Here is a 12,603-nt window from a genome sequence, read left to right as displayed (position 1 = left end):
CGTCTTTTCCATGGAATATTCATAAAATTCTTATAATAAGGTGACTCATAAAAATGATTAGAAAATACACAGTGCCGTTACAATGACAGTTATACCTTAACACTGACAGCTAAATGTAGCATCTTCTTTGTTTTCTGTATCAAATGTTTGGTGAAAGAATACTTCTAAGGAAAGTGAAGACCACGAGAAATACCTTCAGTGAAAAAAAAATGCTGAACAATTTCCTGAAGGGACATGTTTACAGACTGTCTCAGTTTTCTTCTCGTGGCTCAAATATAACTATTCACCCCGTGAAGAACATCATGGATGTGAGTGTTTTGGGAGGATGGTGCTCCACAGCGCCTCCTGGTGCTCTAGCCTAGCACTGGGGCTCATCTGGAGATGCCACGTGGGATGTTGGAGCTGGGGCTCCTGCAGGAGGCAGAAACACTGGGCCAAAGGGGCCCCACGCAGAGGAGAAGGCACTATCATCCTCAACTCTTGTCTTGGTGACTGGGCCCAGAAATTATCAGGTGGCCTGTAAACATCCACTTCTGTGTCAAAGATGTGTCATTAGTTTGAGGGAGATTGTTCCTTCTGAGCAGAAGGCAATGGTGACCCACTTCAGTCCTCTTGCCTGGAAAAACCCAAGGGTGGAGAGGCCTGGTAGGCTGCAGGCCATGGTATCACTAAGAGTTGGACACGACTGAGCTACTTCACTTTCACTTTTCACTTTCTTGAATTGGAGAAGGAAATTGCAACCCACTCCAGTATTCTTGCCTGGAGAATCTCAGGGATGGTGGAGCCTGGTGGGCTGCTGTCTATGGGGTTGCACAGAATGGGACATGACTGAATCAGTTTAGCAGCAGCAGCAGCAGTTCCTTCTGAACTAAGGGAGTCATCTAGTTACAGACGAAGAGTGAACCATATCTGATCAGAAGGTAGAACCAACTGCAAAGTAATTGTGAATAACCAGGCAGATGAATTCAGTTTCCACAGAAACAAGAACCACAGCTGTAAAAAGTTACTGAACCTGTATTCCGTATAAGGCCATCAGAATCTAACACAGCACTTACTGATTTTAGATTAGAAAACGGGCTTATTTTGTCTTCAAGAATGCCCATGCCAGCCTGAGAGATAGGCAAAGAGTAAATACATGTCAAATGAAAGGGTCACTTGTGTGGTGTTCATTGGATGTGATCTGAGTTTAAAGGGAGTGGCTGGGGTTGTTCAAGAAGGACCTCCTGGAAAAGGGGGTGCTAAAGCTAGGTTTGAGGAGACTACAGTGTTTCTCAAATGAATGCACCAGGACTTCCCTGGGTATCCAAAGGGGCTGGAGTTCCAATGGTTATGCCTCTGCACTTCAAGTGCAGGTTGTGCCACTCCAACGCCCGGTCATAGAATCAATATCCTGCATACAATGTAGCACAGGAAAAAAATATCAAATGCAAGCACCTCTGTGATCAAAGACTGTGAGCTGTATGGTGGTTAGAAAGTGATCTCAAGAGATATGTGACACCCAATGGGAGGCAGTAGTGTGGGAACAGAGGGTAGCCAGTTCTGCACTAACCCACTCCCTCCTTCTCTGTGTTAAGCTCTATATGGGTAAAGTCACCATTGGAACACTCCCTCAGGAGTTCCAGGTTATCTTTGACACAGGCTCATCTGACTTGTGGGTGACCTCCGTCTTTTGCCCCAGTCCAGCCTGTTGTGAGTACAGACCCCACACCCACTTGGGGACCATCCTTCACTTGCCCTGCCACCCTGTTTCCACCCTTGGCACCTGATGACACTCATCTCTTTTGTCTGTAGCTACACAAGTTAGGTTCAGACATTATAAGTCTCCCACCTTCCGGCCTACCCAAAAGACCTTCAGCATCGCGTATGGATCTGGGAGCATTGAGGGATTTCTTGCTTATGACACCATTTGGGTAACTGTTAAAGAGAAGCTGAGTCAGGACTGGCTATGGAGTGACCCCTGCTTGCAAAGCAGATGCAGGGCCATCTGTCAGGACCCTTCCAAGCCTAATTCCCATAGATATTGGCCACCTTACCCACAGGATACTGTTCCTGGGAAGGCAGTGCCCATGGTGACACCGGAGCAAATGAATTAGCTAACCCAGGGAGTGGTTTGAGGTGTGGACTTGCAGCTCCTCTTGCCCATGAGCAGTTCAAGGCTCATTTTGCTGGGAGCGAGAAGAGAGGGTAAAAGCATCCACTTTTATATTCACAGACTGTTCCAGGCACTTTCAGGTAATAATTGGTTTAATCCTGCAACAACGCCACACAACAGGTGGTCTGATTAGCTCATGAGACATATTAGAAAACTGAGGTGCAGACAGCAAGGGCCTTGCTGAGGTCACACATGTGGTAAACGTTGGAGCTGGGTTGGCTTTTCAGGACGGCAGTTGCTGTAGGGTGTTTAGGGACAGGATAAAACTGATCTGGGGACCCTGGGGGCAGTCAAGGGCTTCAGGTATCCATAGTGGGACACTGGAGGCCAGAGATGTCAAGGGGCCTGATAAATGAGTTCTCACTCTAGGGTGCTTTTGAGAGTCTAATAAAATGTATGGCCTGTTTCCCCAAAGTACTTGAGTAGTTCCCCTCTCTCTCTCTCTCATACACACTCACACAAATACACACATATCCCCAAAAGTGAATTTCCCAGGCAGTAGTTTCATAAATCCCTGCAAGCAAGACTGTGTTTTTGGCTTCTGTCTTCCTGGACAGATGCAGAATCCATAGTACCTTACAGAGAATTCAGTCCATTCCCGTCGTTAGGTCATAGTGATGCCAGAGAAGGCTACCTTGCTCTCGACTCATTTTCCACAAGGGGGCAGCAATGGGTCCTGACCTGACTCGGTTCCCCGACCTGTAGAGAAGACACAGGCCAATTTGACTCACTCAGGTGGTGTTTTTCATCAGATGGGCAGATGTTTTAAAATTCACAGCCTCTCACAAATGGAAATCAAATTCCCCTTCCAGCTTGGTCAAACTGTCGGAGGTCCACCAAAGACACAGCCCAACCTCAATTCTTCTCTGAGGATCTAATGGCAATGCACCCCAGCCCAGTCCTAACCTCACTTCACATATCTGTAAATGGGAACACTCTTCTCTCCCACAGATTGGGGACCTTATAAGTGCTGACCAGCCGTTTGGTCTAAGCGTGGTGGAATACGTGTTGGAGATTGTGAGTGAAATGACACAAAGACAAGACACACAAGAGACAGACACAACTCTGGCTGGAGGAAAAATAACTGCGAAGTAAGCAAGCTTGTGGTTTGCATTTATATAGCCCCCCTGGGCAGAATTTCAGACTGTATGATTAAGCCTTTTCAGTATAGTGCATGTGCATAGATGTTATCCTACAGCAAAAGGGAGTGAAATTCTTGCTACTGCAGAGTCTATCCAGAGCCCTTTCTTTTTCCTTATCACAAGAAGGGAATGTTCGCTCGTTTCCAAGGGGCCACTAAACTCAAGGCTGTGTCCAGACTCCTTGGCAGAACGCCTCATTTGCAAGCACGTTTAGCCCAGGCAGAGAGTCCCGTTTGCAGGCACATCTCCACTTTCCCTATTGTGACCGCATTAACCCTTCATCTCCCCCTTTTTTTTATTTGCTTTCATAAATTGTAGCATGGTCTGGATCTTTTTTGCTTTGTGCTTTAGTTGTTTTTCTTTTCGTCATCGCTGGCAAGGTCTAGGAGGAGTCTTATTTCTCCCAGCAAAAGATCTGTCTTTAGGAATTGCACTTTGATCAGCTTTTAATTTTTGACATTTTCTTTTTATATGGCCAGGTTTTTCACAATGGAAGCAGTTACCTCCCTTTTGTGGTTTTATATCTTTGGCCAAGGCTGTAGCAAAGACATTAGTCTGATGTTCTGTTTTTCTTACTCCTGAACAGGCTCTGATATATTTAGCTATAGATACACCCTGTCCTTTTAATGGTCCAGTATATGTTTGCATTTAGTATTTGCATTTTCAAATGCTTAAGTTTGTAATAATATCTCTGAAATTTTATCCCTCCCTACAGCTCATTTTACAGCTACCCTCAATCTTGTTAGAAAATCAGTATATGGCTCATTGGGGCCTTGCATTGTTTTAACAAAGGAGGGCTGGGCGTGGCCAGTAGGGACCACATGGCGCCATGCTCGTAAAAAGACCTGGCAGACTTGTTGTAAGTCCTGATCAGAGTATTGAGCCTGTTTTTTTTAAAGCCTGATAATGGCCCTCTCCCATTAATTTGTCTTCGAGAGGACCAGGGGGATTTTGTCTTTTATTAATCTGAGACTATTTTTTAGCTTCTTTTTTCCACCAGCTACGAAGTTGCAACCATTGAGAACCCTCCAAGACAGCTTGGGCAATAGATTTCCAATCTAACAGAATGATTAATTTGCCTTTTTCCAATGATTTCAGCATAGCCAAAACAAAGGGAGATTGAGGACCGTATTGCACTACTGCAGCTTTAAGATCTTTAAAAAATTTATATTTCAAAGGAGTGTATTGAATATTTATCACTTTGTCATCTTCCTGTCTCTGGATGGGAAATAATTGTGGAGGATCGATAAAACCACCAGGGGGAGCAGGCAAGTCATCATCATGAAGCATAGACAAAGGAAAGGAGAACAGACAATGTTCCCTGCCCACATTGGGCTGATCAACCGCAGTGGGGAAAAGAGAAGCATAAGGGGGAGCAGAAGGCACAGATTTTTTCTCCTCCCTATGGGATTTTTACCATTTCTGGAATAGATGGGTCATTTTTTTAATCTCTTTGCCCTCCTCTGACGAAACTGAAGAAGCCTCCAAATCTGATTCTGAACTAACAGATGTTTCATCATTTCCAAAAGGAGGCTTACTTGTATCTTTACCTTCAGGCAATGCAGAAACCCCACCAACGTTTAGCACATCTTCATAAATTGCCTCTCCCTTTATTGAAGCATTAGATTTTGTTTCATTATCAGTAGATAGCAAAGTCAAAGCCTGTGTTATAGCATTACATATAGTTCATAACTTCAAAGGGATCACATTATCCTTCTGATGTTGCTTTTTAAATTTTTTTGAATTATTTTCCATTCCTTCAAATTTAACTGTAATTTAGTTGATATTGAAACCAATGACAATGTTGCTCCATCAAGCGAAAGAGCTCACTCAATCAACAAGTCGAGACCTTAACGCCTATGGAGTGGAGAAGTCCTTTGACCAACTCCATGTATTGTGTCCGTAATGATGATGAGGAATTCCCCATGATTTTCCGGAAGTTCCCCTGCTAGGGTGAGGAATTCCCCATGATTTTCCTGAAAGTTCCCCTGCTATGGATTCAAAATCCCCCTGGGGTTACTCACCCTTTTGGTTTCACTCGAGCTCCACGTTGGGTGCCAGATGTTGGAGATTGCGAGTGAAATGACACAAAGACAAGACACACAAGAGACAGACACAACTCCAGCCAGAAGAAAAAGAACTGCTCAAGCAAGCAAGCTTGCAGTTTACTTTTATATAGCATCCCTGGGCAGAATTCCAGACTGTATGATTAAGCCTTTTCAGTATAGCACATGTGCTGAAATGTTATCGTACAGCAAAAGGGAGTGAAATTCCTGCTACTACAGAGTCTGTCCAGAGCCCTTTCTTTCTCCTTATCACAAGAAGGGAATGTTCCCTCGTTTACAAGGGACCATTAAACTCAAGTCTGTGTCCAGACTGCTTGGCAGAACTCCTCATTTGCAAGCATGTTCAGCCCAGGCAGAGAGTCCCGTTTGCAGGCACATCTCCACTTTCCCTATTGTGGCCACATTAACCCCTCATCACGGGTTTGAGGGCAGAGCTTATGATGGCATCGTGGGCTTGAACTACCCCAACAAATCCTTCTCTGGAGCCATCCCCATCTTTGACAAGCTGAAGAATCAAGGTGCCATTGCTGAGCCTGCTTTTGCCTTCTGCTTGAGCAAGTAAGTCTGAGATGAACAATCCCTTTCTCCAAAATAGCCTTAAGATGCTTTCAGTTTTAGAAAATTATAGAACACTTGATAAAGAAGATTCCTGAGAGATAATATAACCCAGGATAAATATAGCCCTGGGCTGTACCTGACTTCACCACTGGCTTTTATAAATAATGTTTTATTGGAACACAACCCTGCTCCTGGGCTCAAACCCAGTAACTTGGTCTAGTGGGGGTGAGTGAGGAGGAAGACTAATGGAAGGCAACAGGAAACAAGTTGGAGGAAAAGCAATATGATTTGCTTATCAATTTGATAAGGAAGGAAGGAGAAAGATGGTGGATATCTTTCCAGCCTCATTAGCATTCCACTGGGAGCCCAGGAACAGCTACCCAATTTGCAGGAGCCAGGGAAAAATGAAAGTGTGGGACACAAAACAAACATGTGGGACCCCTTGTTCAAGAAATATTAGGCATTTCAAGACAGGGAGAGCAGAGGTGGGGTCCCTTCTGAGTGTGGGGCCCTTTGAACAGTAGAGGTCACAGGCCAGTGGTGCTAACTCTCAGTGACCTGAACGCACACCCTTAGAACTCCTAGGCTTTGAGTTTCCTGAAAAATGACAAGCTGGACAGGAGAAACCCATTATGCTACAGCACCGTGTCCTCTGAGTGCGTCTGAGTACTCAGGTTGCAGGAGGTAGGGCATCTTCAGTAGCTATAGTGGGTGGAGCCCAGCCAGGTGACTCAGCTTCTAACCTCCTCTGTGCCACTCATTAGCCAGGAACCGACCTCGGTCTGGATCTCAATTGCTCCTAGACTCGATTTCTGCATCTGTACATGGGGACCTTATTAGGGTCTTGTTGGGTGGACCAGCACAGCTCTCAGACAGTGCTGTTGTTACTGTCTTCCAAGGATCCCCTCCTCTCTTCTCTCTACACATGCAGGGCAAAAGGCAGTGTGGTGATGTTTGGTGGAGTGGGTAAATCCTACTGCCAGGGAGCACTCAGCTGGGTACCATTGATCCACGTGGGCAACTGGAGTGTACACATGGACCAGTAACCTCTCCCTCTGAGGGTCAGCCCGAGTGATGCTCCCACTACTGTACATGGACACAGGCAGACACACACAAATACACTCTTAAGACACACAGTCACACAGACATATACACCACCCACAATGACACAGAGAGACACACAAACACATGGAAACACACAAGCAGACACACAAAAACATACACAGAGACATATATAAATATGCATAGCTAGTCAGAGACACACAAGCACTCACAGAGACACATACAAACACACATACAAACACATATATAAACAAACATACAAGGAGATAGATATGCAAACAACCAATGGTTTCATAATCCCCAGGCCTTCTGACCAGAGCTCTGACCAGGGTCCTCAAAGGGTCCAGAGAGGTCTGTGCAACTGGGAAAGGATTGCACCCACTGCCCTGTGAGGTGTGGAGCATGGTTAGAGGACTCTACACTGTGGTGAACAGAAGATTAGGGAGAATTACTCCAGCCTCAACAGAGTTATAAATGACCAACTGTCCGGGGCTACCTGGACCAAGGAAGTTCTCAGTACAGATAAATGTCAGTTTAAAAACAGGAAAAGTCCTGAGCAAATGGGTAGAACTGGTCTCCTAAAGGAGCAACGAGCGAGAAGTGTAGAGATTTGCTGAAGACTTAAGATGTGAAATAACTAATAGAAAAGACACCCCCACGTTCAATGGGCACACAGTGGGGCAAGGGCTATAACAGAGAATCAGGAAGGTGGGATCCAGGAGTGACCTGTAGACAAGAGGCATAATTGATAGGTTTCTCTGTGATACCTTCAGAGAAAGGCTGACCTGTCCTTTGAGTTTCTGTGGGCTAGTCATGTATTTCCTGGCCATGGTCTCAGGGCCTGAACTGGTTGTAGGAGCAGTGCTGGGAGACTCCCTCTCCTAGAGGAGGCCCTCTCTCCCACCACTATGAGAATCTGCTGCCCTTGCGAATCTCCAGCTTCACTCTTCGATTGACCTGTTATTTGTTCCCCACACAATACAGCTCTCTGGATGTTTCTTATTGTTTTCTCAGTATTCTTTCACTCACTAAACAGACAAGCTTTGGGCATCCACTGTGTGCCAGGCACTTTAGAGAGGCAATGAGAATAAAACTTGCCCTCATGTCTAAGAAGGCAGATGCACAGGAATTGAGACACGCACATAGTGAATTGTGATTTTGGTACATGCTATACATGAGGAAGTGTCTGCAGAGACTGTCAAGAAAGGAGACTGATAAACACCAGGTGAAAGACTTCCCTGAAACCATGACAATTAAGCCGGAATCTGGAAGATGAGAAGAAATTTGCCAGTCAAAGGGAAGGGGGCTCCTTTAGGAAGGAAGACCAGCTTGTGGCAAAGTGCGAAAGAGCCTGGTGTATTCAAGTACTGCCTTCAAGAATGTCGAGGAAGGTGCCGTGTCAGGAGCAAAGGAAAAGAGGACAAGAGACAAAAGGCTGTTTAGAAGACAGTTGGGAAGGGGGCAGCTCTGGGGAGACTCAGAGTGACGTTGATGCCTGCTTTGTCACACTGTCTCTCAGCATCTCCAAGAAAAGAAAAGCCATTTCTTGTTCTGGCAGCTGCGAGGCCCTTGTGGATACTGCGACATCACTGATCCTTGGCCCAAGAAGATTGATCAATAACATCCAGAAGCTCATCGGTGCCACACCACGGGGTTCTGAGGTGAAGGGTCATGCCCCAGAGTCACTCCCAGTCTCCACACACAAGAAGCATCTCCAGGGCCAACCTCTCTCCCTGTGTCTCTAAGAGAACTACGTTTCATGTTTTGCGGTCAATACCCTGTCCTCTATTATCTTCACCATCAATGGCATCAACTACCCAGTCCCAGCTCAAGCCTACATCCTCAAGGTGAGGGGAGAACCCTGAGGGGTGGTTCTCAAACAGGAACTTGCAGGAACCCTTGGGTTGCTGCTGGGAGGAAGGCGCCCTCTGCAGGCCATCTCACACTATTGCAGATGCTGCTGAGCCTTGTGGCTGGCCAGAGCCTCCCACAAGAGGAACTACCTGAGAGTAAAGGGCCATCTGGGAGTCTGATCATCCTCAAATAAATATGGAGACACCACGCCATGCTGGCATGGTGGGAGTCACAAGGAAAGGTGAACACTCAGGTCCTTAGTGTTCAAAGAGCTTCACTTCAATCTAAACCTTCAGATGGATGAACATGGAAAGACAGCTCTAGCAGTCCTTGAAATAAGTCATGTGACAAGGAGAATGGCTGGGGACATTCCCAGTGTGTTGTCCCACCATAAGGATTAACAGTCTCCCTTTCCTTCTCACAATTTTCCTAGCTTGGATGATAAATTACGTGGTCACCCTAGTTCTCGGATGTATCTTCCCCTAGCTCTGGCCAGGAGTCCTCTTTGTGAGTCAGGCTACCTGACCCCTCTGTGGGAAGGCTGGATGCTAATGTGAATAAAGGGTGCACAGTGACTTCTCAGCCCCGGCACAGGGTGGAGGATTCATGTCAGCTCCCTAAGGGAGTTCAGAGCTGGCTGATGGGCTCTAGGAACACTTTGAGGAAGGGAGGGAATTTCAGGAATTCTAAAGCCTAAACTCATGAAGCCATAGGGAGGATTGCATTGCTCTAGGCAAAACTGAACTGGATTCCATGCAAATGGCATCCCAAGGTGCTCTGCCTTGGGGAACTGGGGACTTACTTGGGTGATGAGGGCTACGGACTCACCGGTGGGGATGGGGAACCAGAGGTTGTTACCCCACCAAGCCTGGGGTGGCCAAAGAGGGTGAGTACGGACTGAAGGAGGCTTCCCAGAATTCCTAAGTTAAGTCTTCAAGAACGTGTTGTGGGCACTGCTCTATTTAAGATGGATAACCAACAACGAGTTACTGTGTAGCACAGGGAACTATGCTTAATTATGTGACAGCCTGGAAGGGCGGCATATTTTTGGACCAGGATACATGGATACATATGGTTGAGTCCATATACTGTCCATGGGAAACTCAGAATATTGTTAATCAGCTAAACTCCAATACAAAATAACGTTTTTAAAAAAGTATGGATTGTGGGGATGCAGGAGGAAAATCAGCATTCTCTGCAGAGAAAACAAGAAGCAGGAGTCAGAAGGAAAGAAACAGGGAGAGAGTACAACTATGGACACTCTTTCTTTTCTAAAAATTTTATTGAACTGTGGCTAATCTTCAGTGTTGATTTAAGTTCGGCTGCATAGCAATGTGACTCAGTTATAAGCATACAGAAATATATATATTCTTTTTCTTATTCTTTTTCATGTGGTTTATGGCTGGATGGTTAATATATTTCCTTATGCTCTACAGTAGGACTTTGTTCTTTATCATTCCTCTGTATCCCCAATTCCGAGTCCTCCCCTCCCCAACACCCTTCCTTATGGCAACCTCAATCTTTGCCCTTTTTGGTTGTGGATGAACTCTCATATCCCCTGCTAATGAGAAAATCCCTTGATACTTATCAAAAGAGGGAAGTAAAATCAACAATTGTGCTGGGTCTGGATATCTGTGGGAGTCACATGTAAAGGCTCAGGCTGACTGGTGTGTGTCTCTGATTCCTCCAGGTTTCTAGAGGCCACTTCTATACCACCTTTAAAGAGAACAAAGTGAGGGCATCTAGAGAGACCTGGATCCTGGGTGACATCTTCCTGAGGCAGTATTTCTCAGTCTTTGATTGAGGAAATGACAGGATTGGCCTGGCATAGGCAGTGTAAATGCTTGGAATAGTTCAAGAATCAGTAAGGCCGCTCCAAGCAAACACTAAATCACACTTAGGGTTCTCCTGCCCAGGATGCTGGTGAACTGTATTTGGTGGTCTGCAGATCCTATTGTGGTAAAGAATAAAGGGTTTCACTCGTAACGGTGCTGAAACAAATGGGTGCCACTGTTTGTATCTGGGAGGTGTACAATGATCTGGAAGGATCTAGAACAAAGTCTGAATCACAGTTCAGAGGAGCCCACCTCCACATGGCTTCCAGGAAATGGGAGACTCAGTGAAATGACTCTGGGAATCCAGGACACAAGACTCAGAGCAAATACAAAGATCTCTGTGACTGGACCCAAGAAATCAGAAGTCATCAGTTCTCTATTTCACACCCTCACTGTTTCATTCCCTCTTCTTTGATGGTCTTAGGCTGACAACTTTCTTCCTTAAGGCTTCTACACCTAATGAGGAAGTCCAAGATACCTTCCCTAAGGTTTTATATCCTGATGGCATCTCCAATAAGGAAAGAAATACTGAAGACATCAGAGTTCAAGGGTTTTCTCTGAATGACCCACCTCAGATCACATGTATAGACCTAGATCAGCTGTCCTGGCAGGTCCATGGGATCTTATGATTGGGTTTACATGGTCTTGTGGTCCTGACGCAGCAGCACACATGATTGTCAATTTCCTCCAGAAATACATGACTGAAGCTAGGGAGAGGCAGCCCCAGAGAAAGTGACTGGGAGATAGCCTAGGCCATGGACGAGTTTGAGATGACTCACCAACTCTACCACTTCCTCATTCAGAGGAAATATAAGGGGTAATGAAATAGACTCTCTTCATCCCATCTGACATGAGCTTATCACTTGGCTTCTCCTCTAGGGGAGTTTGGGTGAGGTGCTTCATGGAGAGCTGCTTCCCTTTTGTCCCACACCCAGTCACCAGGTCTCTGCACATATGCCTGCTCTTTCCTTTCCAATCTTACTTGGTGATGGCCCCAGTGGATCCATGAGCCATCCTTCTCCTCCAGGGCACACGATGCCCTTTACTTGGACTTCAGTGCTGCTGGGGAGAATGCAACACATGTATCTGGAGACCCAGGGTACACAGAGCATTCAGCCTTTCTGAGCTTCTCCATGGGTGGGGCTACGAACTGTTTGCTTGGAGCTGCAATGGTTAGGTACTTTTACAGTGGGAGCATCCATTCTTTCCACCTAGAGGCCCTCAGTAGATGCCTCAGCTGAGACAGCAGGGGTCAGAGTTTGACTTCTTTTCAGATTGACTGGTTTGATCTCCTTGTTGTATAAGGAACTCTCAAGAATCTTCTCAAGAACCGCAGTTTAAAGCTCAATTCTTTGGCATTCACCATTTCTTATGGTCCAGATTGCACATCTTACCTGATTACTTGAAAAACCATAGCTTTGACACTACAGACCTCTGTAGCAAAGTGAGTCTCTGCTTTTAAATACACTGTGCAGGTTTTTCATAGCCTTTCTTCCTTCCAAAGAGCAAGTGTCTTAATTTTGTGGCTGTAATCAAGGTCCATAGTGATTTTGGAGCCCAAGTAAATAAAATCTGCCACCATTTCCACTTTTCCCTCATCTATATGCCATGAAGTGGTGGGACTGGATGCCATGAATGTTGAGTATCTTTTTGTGAATAGTTTTTTGAATGTTGAGTTTAAGCTAGTTTTTTCATCTCCTCTCCTCATTGAGAGGCTCTTTAGTCCTTTGCTTTCTATTATTAGGGTAGTGTTATCTTCATATCTGTGGATGATGATACTTCTCCCAGCAATCTTGAGTCCAGCTTGGGATTTATCCAGACCAGCATATTGAATGATGTATCCTACATATAAATTACATAACCAGAGTGACAATGTATACCTTGTCATGCTCCTTTCCCAGTTTTAAATCTTTCATTTGTTCCATGTCTGACTC

At 45.5% G+C, this 12,603-nt stretch overlaps 1 protein-coding gene across 1 annotated transcript; it reads left to right on the top strand.

The window, feature by feature from the left end:
- The first annotated feature begins 209 nt into the window (after window positions 1–209).
- LOC128069152 (pregnancy-associated glycoprotein 1-like) lies at window positions 210–10,638 on the top strand. The gene is made up of 9 exons (XM_052662431.1): window positions 210–314; window positions 1,575–1,689; window positions 1,792–1,910; window positions 3,104–3,173; window positions 5,795–5,918; window positions 6,850–6,960; window positions 8,500–8,641; window positions 8,729–8,827; window positions 10,525–10,638. The coding sequence occupies exons 1-9, from the start codon at window positions 210–212 to the stop codon at window positions 10,636–10,638; spliced, it is 999 nt and encodes a 332-aa protein (XP_052518391.1).
- Window positions 10,639–12,603: the final 1,965 nt, after the last annotated feature.

Source organism: Budorcas taxicolor, chromosome 25, assembly GCF_023091745.1.
Source record: "Budorcas taxicolor isolate Tak-1 chromosome 25, Takin1.1, whole genome shotgun sequence".
Taxonomy (NCBI): Eukaryota; Metazoa; Chordata; class Mammalia; order Artiodactyla; family Bovidae; genus Budorcas; species Budorcas taxicolor.
This window is presented reverse-complemented; position numbering and strand designations above follow the sequence as displayed.